Raw genomic sequence first — 16,218 nt, 5'->3', positions numbered from 1 at the left:
GCAAATCAGGATACTGATGCAGCAGGGCACAAGTACACACTATGCTTTTGACATGGAGCTTATGAAAAGACTAATCTAATTAGCGGATTTCCCATTTCAGAGATGGAATTACCCATGGCATTGTATTATTTAATAAAAATCAAAAAGGCCAGGGCTTTCACAGCCTCCTTGCCAGAGGGCAATTCATCACAGTAACATAGACCCAAGCATCTCTGCCACTCCCATAGAAGCAGAACAGCACTGTGGTCTTGAGTACTTCAGAGCTACACATGTCAACACCACTGGTTTTGCATCTAAATATCCTTCTGTCCACTAATGAACCCCCGTCTCTCTTGTCTTACAGAGCCACATACAGCAATGCAGACAATAATGTCAGGAGAGTGCTATACAAGACCATTTTATTACATGATTTTAAGACATCACTTCAAGTGGATAACAACAAAAAACATATTTTGGTTTTATATTCATTCATCAACAGTGTTTTTTTCAATGGGTGTATTGCCGTTTTATTTTCTTCTTAAAAAAACAAAACAAAAATATTGTTATTTTTATTTTGGGGGGTTCACCTCAAAGTTCTCCCTCCCCTATTAATTCTAAACTATTCCCTACCTCCAACCCTTAAATACCTTTACCCGGAAGCCCCTATATTTTTCAATGTGTTTTTTCGAGAAACAATATTTTGGCAAAAAAACCATCGAAAAAAATACATCGTACCCATATTTTCTAGCCTTCTTAAAATATAAATGTACACAAATTATTCTTGTCATTGTAGGCATGAATAGTCATGTTAGACTGTGAGAAAAGGCTGCAGGCCTTAACTCTTTAGACAAATTACAAAGTGTTTACAAATTTGAAGTACATTGTTGATTTTAGTGAAAATTGCCAAACAGCGTACTGACAGTATAAACAAGTAAAACTAGCAGAGATGTCGGAATATTATATCCTGGTTTGCATATGGGATCAGTGGTCTGCTCCCAGGGAATAATGATTCAAATTTGTTTGCTTCTTTTTTAGAATTCGGAATGATTTCGCTGATATTTGCTGCAAGTTTGGCTTACTTCCCCATGAGACCACCCATCCCTCCCAGTGTGGCTGCAGCAAGCAGGCGGCTCAGCTACAGGAGCAGTATTTGTAAACTCTTAAGGTGCCTTTTTATTTTATTTCTTTATGGTAAAATATGCTTTTATCTACCTGCAAAAACCCTATCCCTTGAGTTTTAATTCAAAAATACTTTTGCTTAGTGTAGTCAAAAACGAATGTTTAGCAACGGTCGAAGAAATGAATGGCACAGGAGACAGCCCTGGAAATAAGTATGCTGTGGTTATTTAAGTCATGGAGATGACCAACCCAGAGATTGCAGTTTCTCCCAGCAACCGATCTTTAATTGCCCTCTTTCTAGAACACTAGACGTAATCCGAGGCAGAGCGGGGAAGACTAACAGCAAGGACAAAAAAGGAAAGTGAGGGGTGGAGGATGGCAAGAGCAGGGTGAGACATGGATCATGAAAGAACCCAACAAAATGCTATGAGTGCGAAAGGCGGATGTCATTCTCTTCTCTAATGCAGAGGTCTGCAACCTTTGGCTCGCCGGATGTTTTAGAGCACAATACCCAGCAGTCCGTGGTTTACAATCATGGGAGTTGTAGTCTAAACCATCTGTACAGCCACAAGATTCCGACCGCTGCGCTAATGCATACATCCACACTAGTGGTTTGGTCATGTCCTCACCCTCTTCACCACACTTATCAATGCAGGCATTGGTGGCCCGCTCATGATGTCTTCCAGATTTTCAAAATATGAAGCATTATTTATTTCAGGGTGCAAAATGTAGCCATTGGCTAGTTACAGTTGACTCCTTGCGAGTAAGAAATAGTGTGCTTTGTGTAATGTTTAGAATTTGGGTGTCAAGTTACTTCTTTATGGCTGGCTAGTAGCTTGCCACTGTAATCTTTGCTCCCTGATTTCTTTCTTTTATAAAGGGTTTTTATCCAAATCGCTGGAAAAAGTAACATTATAAAATATGTGAATGAAAATCATAAGCAAATATGTAGCAACAATCAAGATAAATCTAGAAAAGGCGCCATTTGGTGTATGTTCTTTCAGATATGATTTCAATTGTGGTAACATGGAATTTACACATCTAAGGGTAAAGCATTCCAAAGCTTTGATGTCTACAATTGAAAAGATCGGAAATGAGAAGGGGCACATGGCGGTCGTTGAGTAGAAAGTAACCATTGAGGAGAAGGTAGTTTCCTAGCTGTCTGATATAAAGAAATAAGGACCGAAAGATAAGTGGGTTGTAAATTATTAACTCCTTGAAATACAGTACATAAAATTATACTTGCATCTTTAAAAAAACAAAAGCCTCTTTAGGTGAGCAAGATAGGACACGTGAAAAGAGTAACCTACATTTCAAAGAACAGCAGCAGAATGAAGAATAGATTGAAATGGAAGTAAAGCATATTTAAGTACATCAAAATAAAGTGATTCACAATCATTTGCTTAGTAAAGAACAAGTTTGTAGAAATACTGTGGATGAAAAAATATAGTAGATGACAGATTTTCTGCAATATTGAACAACTAAAGTGGCAAGATCGAGGAGCCCTCCAATTTTGATCCTGACATGTTAATGCTGAGTTGAAAATAAAACCAAAATTACGAGCTGAAGAAACAGGATTCATTTGAAGAGAATGATTTGAAGGAGGAGCTGTAATTTAGGGCGTAGCAGGAAAAAACAAAGTTTGTTTTTTTAGGATGAAGATGTAAAAAATGCTTGCCCAACCAGAACTGAACAGTAGATAAGGTCAGAGAAAAACGCAGGTAGAAAGAATCAGTGAAAGATGGAAAGGAAAATGGGTATTAGCTATGTAAAAATGTGCCTGAAAGCCAAATCAAAGATTTAAGGAAGCTGATGGAATGATATATAAAGTAAAGAGAATAGGGCCCAAAACTGACCCTTGCAAGTGCGGTACAACAAAGGATTTGAAGCCAAAGTAGAGCCTCTCTATGAATCTATAAAGGAACAATTAGATAGATGAGCAGAACACCAGCATAAGGCAGTACCAGGAATACACAATGAAGTCAAAGAACACAATAAAGTGATAGAAAGTATGAAAAACAGCCAAAAGATCTGAACGTTTGTGGTGACAAGCATTAAGAATTCAGGCAGCCACATACACAAATGTTGTTTGGGTTAAGTGAGCTGAATGAAAGCCTGATTGCAAAGAGAGTAGATTATGAAGAAGATTATATGAAGACTTCTGATAATGGACAACGAATTCTAGAATTTTAGATAAAGTAACAAAGATATTTGACAGAGGTATGTAGTAGTAACAATATTAGTTTCTTTCTAAGAGAGGAATAATCATAGCTTTTTTAAAGTTGGCAGGAAAACAACCAGATTCAATAGAAGTAGTCAATAAAATTGGTAAATGTATGAAAAGAAGAGGGATTGTTTTGGAGGAGAACAGATTTTCGATGTCTGCAACTGGGCTATTTGGCAGGCTTATTAACTTGACCTTAGTTTTGCCAATGCCCCATTAAAGTGTTACAAGTTCAGCTTGCTGGAGAAAAAAATCGATTGTTTTTTGTAGATGTGTAATATTATTGCCTTTTTTTAATAGCTGTAGTGACAACATAACGAGCATAGGGGATTGACAGCATCGTTGCCCATACTAGCAGACACCCTGTTCGAATGACAGTGATTTAGAACATCACCCGAATTGCTATGAAGGAAGATCCAACCATGATTACATTCTATCAAGAATGTTCATTGTGTTGCTACCCTTGAGTAAATTCCCTCCAGCATGCTGTGTTCCCAAAACGTTTTCCCTTTTTATAGACCACCTAGGTCATGAGACAGAGGATCATAGTTTCTTTGGTATATATTCCTCACCTTTCCTTTTACTCCTTATTTGACAGTCTATGGGTAAAACACACCTTCTTTGGAAGCACCAAAATACTTGTATACTTGATTGTAGACCGATGGTAATTTTACTTTTGGATGCAAATGTCTGCATCCATCTATCTCTATATAGTATAGGGCGGCGGTCGCCGCCCTACATTTAAGGTGAGTCGGGGACACATAGGAACCCCTCAAAATTCTATTGTTAATAACTTTTGATTCGAGTAACGGATTTGGGCGGAATTTCGAGGTGATAAAGAGTCTGCACCCTAGCCCCCAAGACTGCAAAGTTCTGTAAAGATTTGTTAAAAAATAAAAAAGTTAGTAAGCGTAAAAAAAACCTTTTTGCCAAAAGTGTGGCCTACTTCCCATTAATTTTCCTATCTATAGGCAAAAAAGGTCAATATCCACCAAAGCGCACAGCTGAAACCGCTGGACGGATTTGGACCAGGTCCGAAACAACTTGTGCACGAAGCATTGACTCGTGATCCATGCTTGGTTTGGGGTTAGTCCGTGCTGTAGTTTTTTAAAAATTTGACCGAGAAGGGGGTGGCCCCTACCCCAAAAATGATAGTTCTCTCCCATGGTGCTCTTGTTTTTCTCTCGATGGGAGAGATATTCGTGTCTATAGCCGAGGTTATAGGAAAATGAAACACAGTAAAAAGCTATTCGCAGGTCATAAAACATACAAATGTCATCTGGTAAGCGGTGGGGGATGGCTAGAGGGCACAGAGTGAAATGCGGGAGTTGGAACGGGTCCAGGGACCGAGTTTGCAACATGAAGCTTTCCGTAACCTCGGCTATGTGCACTAATAGCCGAGATCTCATAGCAAACTGCGTCACCGAAGCAGCATGCGTTGTGGAGGGAAAGGGAAAGGGCAGGGGAGGTGAGGAGGCCATCTGGGGAGTGGGGGGAGCTGGCACAGACGAGGGGGGGGGCACTTGGTGAGGTGCAGGGGGCAGGAAAGCATTTTTCCGTCCATTTTTGCCGATATTCACGGCTATATCCGAGGCTACAAAGGACTACAGATAGCTGAGGATATGTGTAGTTCGGTATCTGCGGCTATATACTTTGGGGTGTCAGTGTTTTATATTTTTTTGAAAGTACTTTGTTTAGGTATAGTGAAGTTAGGGGTGATAAATCAATAGCCATGGCCAAAGCCATGGTCAGCTACCTGTAGGGAGAGTCTTTTTGTATTTTGGATGTGTGTTTTCAGACTTTTGAGCATGTGAGACTTTGGATAAAGATAGACGAAAATAGTTTGACTAAATTGATATAAAAAGGAGCAATTGTAGTCTAGTGTTAGATGCGCCTTACAATGTATTTTAGGTTGTGTATTCTCACTTATGGTATAATGTTGTGTGGGTGTGCAATGTTTACCTAGCTAGTTTACTGTTATGTATTTTTCTATGGTTTCTTATTTTTCTGTTACTTTACATACGTACACAAGTAGTGCTGTTCTGTATTGACCATTTAAGTTGGATTGTAGTATACATCTTGTCAGTCCCTTGACAACTTACTTTTTGTAACTGCGGTTATTATAAAAGTCAATGAACTGTAGCTGCGGTTATAATAAATAAAGTTTGTTATTATTTATTGTATCTGTGTATTTTAATCTGACAAGTAGTCCTTAAGAGGACTGTTTTGGGATACACTGAGTGTAGAACTTTAGCACATTACAAGTACTGTTTTGATGATTGGAAGGAACACTGCATTTCCTTCATCGGTTAGGTCTGTCATGTCTATAGAAATTGGCCATGTAGAACTGTATGTTGTTCGCAATCCATAATTGGTTGTGGTCTGTCATGAATGCTGAAACTGCTTTACTAACATTTCTCCAGAATTTCTAATTTCTACCATTAAATCTGGTGGGCCATCTCCATTTATGCCTCTGAGTGAGGTGGGAAAAGATAAAGATGATGTGAGGAAATGGTTACATTCGTTTTCCCTTGTCTTGTTTCATCATTAAAGTAAGCCCCCTCTGTGATGACATCATTGTGGTCATAGTCTGTGCAACAGGGGGCATGAAGTTAAGGTGACTTTAGCTAAATTTCCAGGGTTTTGTTGCATTATTTCTCACCTTAACGTCCCTGCAATTAAATTTATTTCCTTAAATATATATTTATATATTAAAAAAGGGACATTTAAGGTGATCAGATTTAATGCAACAAAACACTTGAAATTGAGCAGGTATGGAAATTGATGATTATTTTAACTCTGCGTCCCCCGTTGATGAACCTTCGCATCTAATGATGTGCTATTTATATAGCGATTACACCTAAGTGCTTTATATAGAACACAACCAGAGTTGGTACTCATTTATCGACTTTGGAAGGATGAAAGGCTGAGTTGGTCTTGCCAGGATTTGAACCTGCAACCTGCAGGTCACACATGGGCTTTGCAGCTGGGGGGACACCAAGCTTGGAGGATAATCACTTCCCACATTTGCTGAATTTTAAGGGTACTCCTACGTCCCGTCCCCTTTCCTCCATACTTATGGACATTCCTCTGTCCTGTGGGACAGGACCGGAGCACTTTGTAAAAGCATTAAAAAAATTGCAGGAGGGTGTGCTTTCGGGGGCATTCACCTTATCTCCTTTGGAGCGTACCGGCCTCTTCTTGCAGAAGGATGTTTTGGCCAAGGTCCGTAGAGTCTGGGAGAAGCCACACTCTGGACTTTTTGTCAATAAGAAAATTGATGCGCGATTCAGGCTGCATTCTTCGGAAGAGGTGGCCCTAGCATCTTGTCCGCTCCCCTCCTCCACGGTGGTGGCTGCGGCCACTTTACAGTCCAGGCCTGCAGCATCCTCTTCTACGACGACTACTCAGGTCCTGGGGAAAGAGGACAAGCTCCTCGACTCCCTTGGGAGGAAGATTTTTGCTTACTCGCCCCTGTAGCTCTGGCAGGCCAATGCAGAACTGGTGTTAGCGAGGGCGTGGAAAGGTCTGTATGAGTCAGAGGAATTCATTCCGGTCGAGAAGCTGGAGGACTTTAAGGCGGGATTGTCCGATGCCAGGGTCTTGGCCCAGGATCTGCTGGAGGCCATGACTCATCACGTCTACACTTCGGCTCTGGGCCTTATGCTGGGAGTTGATACCTCTCGACAGGCGTGGTTGCATGCCACCAAGTTCTCAAAGGAGGTGCAGGACAAGGTGTTGGACCTGCCGTTTGATGGTAAGGAGCTTTTCCATTCCACAACGGATGTGGAGCTGACCAAAACGAAGGACAGCACCCAGACAGCTAAGTCCTTGTCCGTCCTGGTTAAAACTTCTTTTAGAACCCAGAGACCGTTGTCGCAAAGCCGGCCCTCCTCTGGCTTCAGAGGGTTCCTAGATCGGAAATCCTGCAGAGCGGATACCCCTTCGGGTAATAACCGCCAGAGGCAGCAACTGACTCGGTTTCTCTCCCGCTCCTCAGCCTCCTAAGCAGGTTCAGGTGGGTAACACCACTGAAAAGCCTGCCAAATGAGGGTTCTCCGCGCTCGCACGAGACCCCGGTGGGAGGACTCATTGCGTCTCATTGGGACGCCTGGCAGACAATGTCATGATGCCTACCCCCGGGCATCCGGATCGAGTCCATCAGCCCCGGGAGCAGGCATCCAGATACTCATTAAAACCCCAACAGCCCGGCTGGGGTCTGTTTGGATACAGTCCATAGGCCCCAGGCTCTTAGACTTTACTTACCAAATGCAGACCATGCCGCAAATGAGTCCAAGCCAACGTGAGGCCTGGATGGGACTATTTTATTACAGGGGCTATTTTTTACTTGTGTGTGGTTCTGGGGAACTTCCTACCTGGGACTACTTTGCAGGCTATTTAAACCACGCCCGAACAGCAGCTCATGCTTCGTGTTATTCTGCATCCAGTAGCGTAACGCTCACCGTGTCTGCAAGTCAGCATCCAGTCTTCTGCCATGCCCGCCTCGAATCCGGAGCTCCTAGACAAAAGGAAAAGAAATGAGAAGAGGTTAGATCATGGACATTATTTGATTCCTTACCTGATTCCGGACCCAGCACATCTCCGAGCCTGGAAAGGACATTATTTCAGCACGCGTCGCTTCGCCAGTAGCAACGCCGCGTTATACTCACCAGTCCACCACTTCTTTCAACTCGGCGCTGCCTCCATCATTTTCTTCATCGAAACCCAGCACCTGGGGGAAAACAAAAGGAATAACAAGGTGAGCCGAGAAAACTGACAAAGACAATCTCTTTGCCACCATAGGCTTACCTGCTTTACCACCGGAGGTATTATCCTTTAATTCACCGCATCTTTCTATGCCGCACCTATAAAGGGAGAGAAAAAAGCAAGTTAAACTCATGCAACTTTTACCGGACAGTGTTTGGTAATACAGACTCAGCTGCCTCCAGGCAATATTCTTTTGGACCCAGCTGCAACCTAACGAGGGAATGGAACAAGAGTGAACATCGGACATATTGAACTCTTTGAACTTTATAGACACTGGAGTCAATATTCCTCCGGAACTCCTCCAGTACCTTCAAACCAGTGAAGTAACTGGTATCTACGCGCCCCTGCATGCCATGCGGGATGGAGAGCTCGTCATTTAAAAACATAAGGTGAGGTTACCAAGAGGGGATATCGGAGGAGATTAGTGGGGAGAACGAGAACAGTTGGGGGTGGGGGGCCATCACTAAAGTCCACGGGTGGCTAAATCCCTTTCTCCACTTGCAGGAGAATACTTCTATGAGTCCAGCAGACAAGATTAGGCGGGCCAGTCCAGACTGTCATCTCTTCACTACGCATCACGTTGGTGGAGACCGCAGCTGTCCGGTTCCGATCAACGCCCCTGTGGGAACCAGGTGAGCGTAACAGACAATCACTGAGGCACCAGTGGGTCTTGTCAGTTGCTCAGACGGGCTTCCGGTTACCCTTACCCCCTACCCCACCCATCAACCCTCCTTTCCAGCAGTTGGGGTCGTCCTCCCTAAAAGCAGAGCTTCAGAAACTGCTGGACCTGAGAGCTGTGGAACCCGTTCCCCTTGGGGAACAAGGCGAGGGCTTCTACTCCCAGCTGTTTACGGTGCCCAAATCCAACCAGGCTGGCCTGCGCACCATCCTAGACCTTTCCCAGTTAAATGTTTTCCTACCCCAAGAGAAATTCAAGATGATCACGCCTGGCCAGATACGGTCCTCTTTGCAGATGGGCGATTGGCTCAGCATGGTGGACCTTCAGGATGCGTACATGCATATTCTGATCTGGAATCCACACAGGAGATATCTCCGTTTCTCTTTGGGAGAGGAGCACTTCCAGTTTCGAGTGCTTCCTTTTGGCCTCAGCTCGGCACCTCATGTCTTCACAAAGATGAGATCGGTGATTGCGGCCTATCTTCGTCTGCAGGTTATCCATGTGTATCCGTATTTGGACAACTGGCTCTTACGCAGCCCTTGCCTGTTGAAAGACGCGTGCAATCTTCAGTCTCTCCTTCAGCTCATGTTCCATCTTGGGCTGTCGGTGAACTGGCGGAAATCTTCCATGACGGTCTCGCAGGAATTGATTTTCCTGGGTTTTCGCTGGAACATGATCGACTGCAGAGTGTTCCTGACCAGGGACAGAATGGAGGATCTGTTGGCCACGTGTCAGATGTTTGCGCAGTCAGAGAGCATGTCTGCCTGGTGGTTCAGAGGCTTCTGGGCCTCATGGCCTCGTGCGTATTGGCTCTTCCTCTTGCTCGTCTCAAGATGAGGGGGACTCGGATGGCTCTTCGGAGTTCTTGACGTCAGGCTGTGGATTTGGACTCTAAGTTGATATTGATTCCGGCTTCCATGAGAGCGGGCCTGGAGTGGTGGTCGTCTCTCAGCAACCTGTCGGTGGGTGCAGGTTTTCAGGACCCAGCCCCTATGGTAACGGTCACAACGGACTCCTCCCTTCTGGGGTGGGGTGCGACGTTGGATCTTCTTCAGATCTCGGATCTTTGGTCGCTTCAGGACAAGTTCCTCCACATGAATCATCTGGAACTTCTGGCGATCTTCCTAGCGCTCAAGGCGCTCAGACCGATCATTGCCAACAAAGTTGTCCGTATCCGCACGGACAATGTGGTGTCAATGTATTACATCAACAAGCAAAGGGGCACCAAGTCTCCCCCTCTCGTGGACCTGTCCATCCAGATTTGGGAGTGGGCGGTTCGTCATGGTGTCTGGCTAGTTGCAGTACACATTCCGAGCCAGCTGAATGTCACGGCAGACGCCCTCAGTTGGCAGACGATGGTCAGCTATGAGTGGAAATTGAAGGCAGAGATCCTCTCATGGATTTTCCTGCGTTGGGGCACTCCGGAAGTGGACCTCTTTGCGACAGCGACAAACAAGAAACTTCCTCTGTATGCCTCCAGAAACGGGCTGGGAGCCACCTCTCTGGGGGATGCTCTCGAGATTCCATGGCACAACATGAGGGCCTATGCTTTCCGGCCTCGGCCTCTGATTCATCGGATGATTTGCAAGCTGAAGAACACAGTGAACTGTTCTCTTCTGTTCATAGCCCCGTGGTGGCCGGCCAGGTTTTGGTTCTCAGAACTCAACATCTGCCGGTGTATCCACCGATCAGGCTACCAGTGAGTCCCGACCTGCTTCACCAGGATCAACAGCTATGTCATCCCGCCCCACAATCGTTCAGCTTGGCGGCATGGTGCCTGAGTTCAAGTCATTAAACATCTCAACCTGTCTGCTGATAACATGCGCATTATTAAGGCAGCCAGGAAACCCTTGACAAGGTCTCAGTATAGGAGCAAATGGCTTAGGTTCTGTCATTGGTGCTTAGACAAACAGCTGGACCAAAGGGTGGCTACGATTGACACTGTGCTGTCTTTCGTGTCTCACCTAGCAGAGTCGGGCATTCACGTTCTGTCTTGCAGAACTTATCTTTCGGCGGTATCCGCTTACCTATCCACGGACCAATGCTCTTACTCTCTGTCTAATCCAGTGGTTAGGAGACATTTTGCGGATTTGACGCGCCTTTATCCCCCGGTTCGCAAACCGCACCCGGCGTGGGATCTGAATGTGGTCCTTACGGCGTTGTGCCATAAACCTTTCGAACCAATGGCCACGGTGGACCTCAGGCACCTTTCGTGGAAGGTGTCCTTTTTGGTTGCCGTTACTTCAGCAAGCCGTGTGAGTGAACTCCAAACTTTATCGGTGGAGCATCAAATCCTTCTTTCCTGCCGACGGTGGTCTCTGATTTCCATCTGAACCAATCGATCTCCCTACCGGTCTTCTTTCCGAACCCTGCTTCAGAAGCGGACAGGGTTCTGCATTGTTTGGATGTGAGAAGGGCTCTTAAGTTAGATCTAGACAGAACATCTGAATTTAGGAACTCTTCTCAACTGTTGGTGACCTTTGGTTATCCAGAAGGTAAACAGGCCTCTAAGGCGACTATCTCCAGATGGATCGCTGCCTGTATTACGGAGTCTTACACTGTCCAAGGACTGCAGCCTCCTAAAGGTATTCATGCACACCTGGTGCGGGGCAAGGCAGCTGCAGTTGCCTTTCAAAAATATGTCCCCTGGGAGACAATCGCAAAAGCAGCTACTTGGGCCTCCCCATCGGCTTTTTGTAAACCTTATTGTCTAGACTTGAGCTCCAGATCTGATGCTCAGTTTGGCCAGGCTGTGCTGAAGAACCTTTTTCAACAGGGGTTTTTCCATCCAGCCGTAGTTCCTGTAAGAAGTGCTTGGGAATCTCCCATAAATATGCAGGAAAGGGGACGGGACGTAGGAGTATAACCAGGTTACTCACCTTAGTGATCACCTTACTCCTAGTCCATAGTCCCATTTCCTCCATACGCCCGCCGCCGTCCCCTCTAATAAGGTTCCTCTATTATGGCTTAAAGGTCTGTGACCTGGCGATAGAAAAGGACTGATGGGCGATGCGTGCGGTGGAGCTAAGATAGGCGCTGTTACGGCCGCGTGCCTTACCCCGTGTAGAAAGAGAGGAAAGACTAACATATTTCAACATTTGTTTTTATGCTTTTACAAAGTGCTCCGGTCCCGTCGCACAGGACGGAGGAATGTCCATAAGTATGGAGGAAAGGGGACTATGGACTAGGAGTAAGGTGGTCACTACAGTAAGTAACCTGGTTCTTTTGTTGCGTTAAATTTGATCACCTTAACTGTCCCTTAACTAAAGTTCTTTCAATTAATTTCAAGGGTTTTGCTATACCATAGTTTATGCCAATGTACATGTTCCACCTATAGGTTTCCCTGGGGCCCACTAGCCATGGGCTTCTGCCCTGGCCAGTGAGCACGCTTGGCTGTACCTTCTATATATTTTAATACACTAGGTTTCTTTCAAGCCCACTCATCAGCGCCTTCGGCCAGGGGCAGTGGACACGGCCTTGGCCCATGGCCGCTGCAAATGTTGCACCAATAGGTTTCTTTGGGGCCCTTTGACCAGGGCCACTGTGACAAAGACCTGCCTTGCAGGCCTGCCCTGCCTTGTAGGTGTGATCACAGCAGATGTCCCCCCTTTAATTTTTTTCCTTAGTTTCCATTCCCCCGCTAATTACCACAGTAATCTTGCGCCATTTACTGTGCTAACGCTCGGAAATTAAAAAGTCCTCACAGGCGCTCCGCTCCCTATGTGCCTCCTTGCTTTTCCCTAGGTCCCCAGCCTACCTCAGTTGATTTTTACCTCCCTTGCACCCTCCCATTATTCACTTTCTCTCTTTGCTTCATGTGATGCTTTTTTGTTTCTGAGTGCATCTTCCGTTATTACCACAATAATCTTGTGAGATTCCCCCCGATAAGGTGGAAATGTCCGAACTGTAACTGGCTCCCTAGACCACCCCGAGCTCCCCAACTTCACATGTCTGCTCCCCCAGCCCCTACCTCCTGCCTGATGCAATTTCAACCTTGTTCCTCCTCCAAATGGCTTTTTTTGCATTTTTAATTTTCGTATTTCCCCGATATTAATGTGGTAATCACTTGCATCGAGCAGAAAAAGAAAAAAAAGGTGTTTTTTCATTTCTGAAAGTGCAAAAACCACTGGGCAGATTTGGACCAAATAAGAAACAACTTGTCCACAAAGCATGGACTTAAATTTCTTGAATGGTTTGGAGTAAATCCATCCAGTAGTTTTAAAAATATTCGCCAGAGAACAGGGTGCCCCCGCGCCTTAAAACATTTATATCGATCTTGGTGCTTTGCAGCAGAGAGGTTGAGAGGGGCTAATAACTTTTGACTTCCTGGATGGATTTTGATGAAGTTTTCTAAACCAAACGTTTGTCAAGGGTCCCCAAACTAGGAAAAAGTAATTAAGAAAACATACAAATGCTGTTTTTAGCCATCTCGCATTCATTTTAAAAGTACAGTTTATGCACAGCTGTAGCGCGAAAACCGCTTGGCAGATTTGGCCCCAATAAGAAACAATTTGGCCACAAAACATTGACTTCATTTCCTGGACTGGTTTGGTGTAAATCCATCCAGCATATTTTTAAATATTCGCCAGAGACATGGGAGTGCTCCCCTGTTACTTCAAACCTTTATATATATATATCGGCCTTGCTGCTTTGCAGCAGAGAGACCTTTCAGAAATGAAAAGACGCTTTTTTTGTTGTTCGTTCCTTTGAGTGATTCCCGCAATATTACCGTGAGAAGCTGCAAATGAAAGAACTCAAAACGCTATTTGGAAGAGGAAAAAGGATGCTATCAAACTTTGGAAGGAAAATCCCCACGACAGTACAGAGTCTAATAACGTTCTTGACTTCAAAAAGTCACTCCAATGGGAAGACTCCGAACTTTTCCTGTTATCACTGGATCTTATCTTCATGCCCAAGTTGTTTTATACCTTGTCCAGTTCTGTCCAATGGTTTTCGCTGTGCACTGGAGCAAAAATGAACCGATTTCGTTCTATGGTAAAATGAATGGGGACTAGGCCGAATCTGTGTTTTTTGTTATCTTAATAACATTTTTATTAAATGCGAAATTATTATAATTTTTATTTTTTTAATGGATCTTCCCCAAAAACCTCCATTTAACTGAGATGACTAGACTGGAAGAAGAGGACATGTTGAGGAGAGGCGAAGCAGCGAGAGAGCGTAAGCAGGGGAAGCCCCCTGAGAGCATGACCACTGAGAGAGGTGAAGTCAAGGAGAACCGCGTGAGCCACGATTTTCAGAACTGGTTTGTATGTGACAGTGAAATGCGGGAGGTGAGGGTTCCCAGGCACTGGAGAGCTGAGGAGATGGGAATCCAAGTCCTGGTGGTAGCGTGACCACAACAGCTTCGTGGTGGGCAGTGCTCCCATCCAACAACGCTGGAACCATCACTCTGAGTGAAAAGTGAGGTGTTTGGTTACCTGCAGCCATACTAGGTCCCAGAGAAGGAGAAGACCAAGAGCGGGACACCAGCGGAGTTCAAGAGAGAGCAAACTGGAACCAAAGAGGAGAACCTGAGTGAGTGCCGGTCCCAGGGACGTTTTCCTGCCAAACCAGAGGTAACTGGGATAACGGGAGAACTGGGAGGCTGCTGGGGAATTGTTATATATATTGAAAACCCATCCCAGTGAAAGACATGAGATATGGAATAGAAAGGTGATAAACTGCAACCTTCTGGTCCGCCATAGTCTGTCAGTAAGAACATGTTTTCTGTGCCCTGCTCCTGTGCTCCCGTCAAACTCAAGCCCACACACTATGATGAATCTTATGGAGTCCTCACAAAAACCCTACCTAAAGTCTCTTGCCAGGTGGCCAGGGGAAAGCAGCCGCTACCTGATCCCGACCCTGGCTGTGGTATTAACCGGGAGGATCACCTGGGAGGAGATGGTTCTCAAGGGAACGGGAGGACTCAGTCGGGAGAGACGACGGAGGAAGTATTAGTGATACTAGAATCTGTAATGGCCTTTTGTCAGAAGAAGACTGAGAGCCATAAAATGCCCCCTCAGGTGCAGGCCATAGAGAAGAAGAGTAGCAGTGGGAGGTGGAGTGGTTGCAGTGACTCCACTTTGCAGTTGCAGCTGAAGGAGAGTAGAGACTCCAGAAACGTCTGGGTTCGCGTTACGGATGCCGGTTCTAAGAAGGTCTATTTCTTCAGAGACCTGAGTTGCAGAGATTGTTCAGCAGGAAGTGTTATTGGAAACAGTTGTCCCCCTGAAGATCGTGGTTGCAGAGGTCGTGCAGCGGGATGCGTTATTTTGCTAATATTTTCCCTTGAGGATAATGCTTGCAGAGTTAGCACGGCGGGTAGCGTGACATCGAACCCAGTGAGTTTGCTTGTGTATTGTGACCCCGGAGCGCAACGTAACAATACGCTGGCCCAAATTGGGTATTTTGAATATTGAACTAATGAGAAAATAGCTAAGTGGCAGACACATAAGTATGAAATATATCGAACGGATGTGTAACAGAAAGATAATTATTTTGCATACCACGCAAGCACAAAGTGGAGACAGTGGCAGTCTAAGAACTTGGCAAGCAGACCAGCAGAATGTTGTGAGTTTAAAGGTCGGAGCAATTGCCAACAGTATAAGGAGGCAATAGTGTAAGAACAAGTATAAACAACCATTGCCAAAGCCAAAGGAGTGCAAAGACATATCCTGTTAAAAGGAACACACATTGCCAAAGCCAAGAGGGAACAATTAACAAGCAGTTTGTTTATAAATCCTATTGTCAGTGGAAGAAAGAAGCAATAGGGGGAACAGACCTAAATAAGCAGTGCTTAAGCCGAAGAGGAGCAGAAGTGAGAAAAGGCCGCTGTAAGCACTTGGTTAATGCAATAGGAGGGAAACGAGAGTGGCAGGATGGCTGCCCTTCTGATAAAAGGTGTTCACGAGGAGCGTAACCGGCATTGCATGTGGCAATCAAGAGTGTGGAACAACAGCACCAATGTGTCTCATGTTTTCCCCGAAGTAGCAGTTCAAATTGTTGCTGATCAAATCATAAGACTTTTTGAGTTGTATGAAGACAAAATTTGTATGTGTTGAGCAATTTAACCATAACTACACGGCCGCTACCGCCGGCCGTGTGATATGGTTTATATCAAACCTTTATCCACAGCATACAACAAATCTCACATTACATAAAAAAACAGTTCCAACCATACATTAAAATCATACATTAAAATACACAGCAAATCTTACATTTCATTATAAACAGTTTCAATCAACTTAATCAATGCCGATTAATAATTCACTATTGGTTCAATGAAATGCATTTTAAATATAATTCATCTAAAATCTTCCTAAGAACAATCAAACCAATACCCATCATTAGATTAGATTATCCCTGGTTTGTCACTATCACATTTACATAGTATTGATAATACATAGCACGCATCATATGTAGAGATAAGCAATGACGTAAGTCTACAAAA

The 16,218-nt window shown here is 44.7% G+C and overlaps 1 protein-coding gene across 1 annotated transcript in view; it reads left to right on the top strand.

The window, feature by feature from the left end:
* The window catches only part of SLC49A4 (solute carrier family 49 member 4), a 599,595-nt gene that overhangs the window by 377,900 nt on the left and 205,477 nt on the right, over window positions 1-16,218 (top strand). Inside the window, exon 4 of the mRNA XM_069616688.1 lies at window positions 1,015-1,144. Within this exon, the coding sequence (XP_069472789.1) occupies window positions 1,015-1,144 (130 nt within the window). The remainder of the gene's footprint in view (window positions 1-1,014; window positions 1,145-16,218) is intronic.

This window comes from Ambystoma mexicanum, chromosome 9 (assembly GCF_040938575.1).
Source record: "Ambystoma mexicanum isolate Mex_15411 chromosome 9, UKY_AmexF1_1, whole genome shotgun sequence".
Classification (NCBI taxonomy): Eukaryota; Metazoa; Chordata; class Amphibia; order Caudata; family Ambystomatidae; genus Ambystoma; species Ambystoma mexicanum.
Note: the sequence above shows the minus strand (reverse complement) of the source record. Positions and strands in the feature narration are given on the sequence as shown.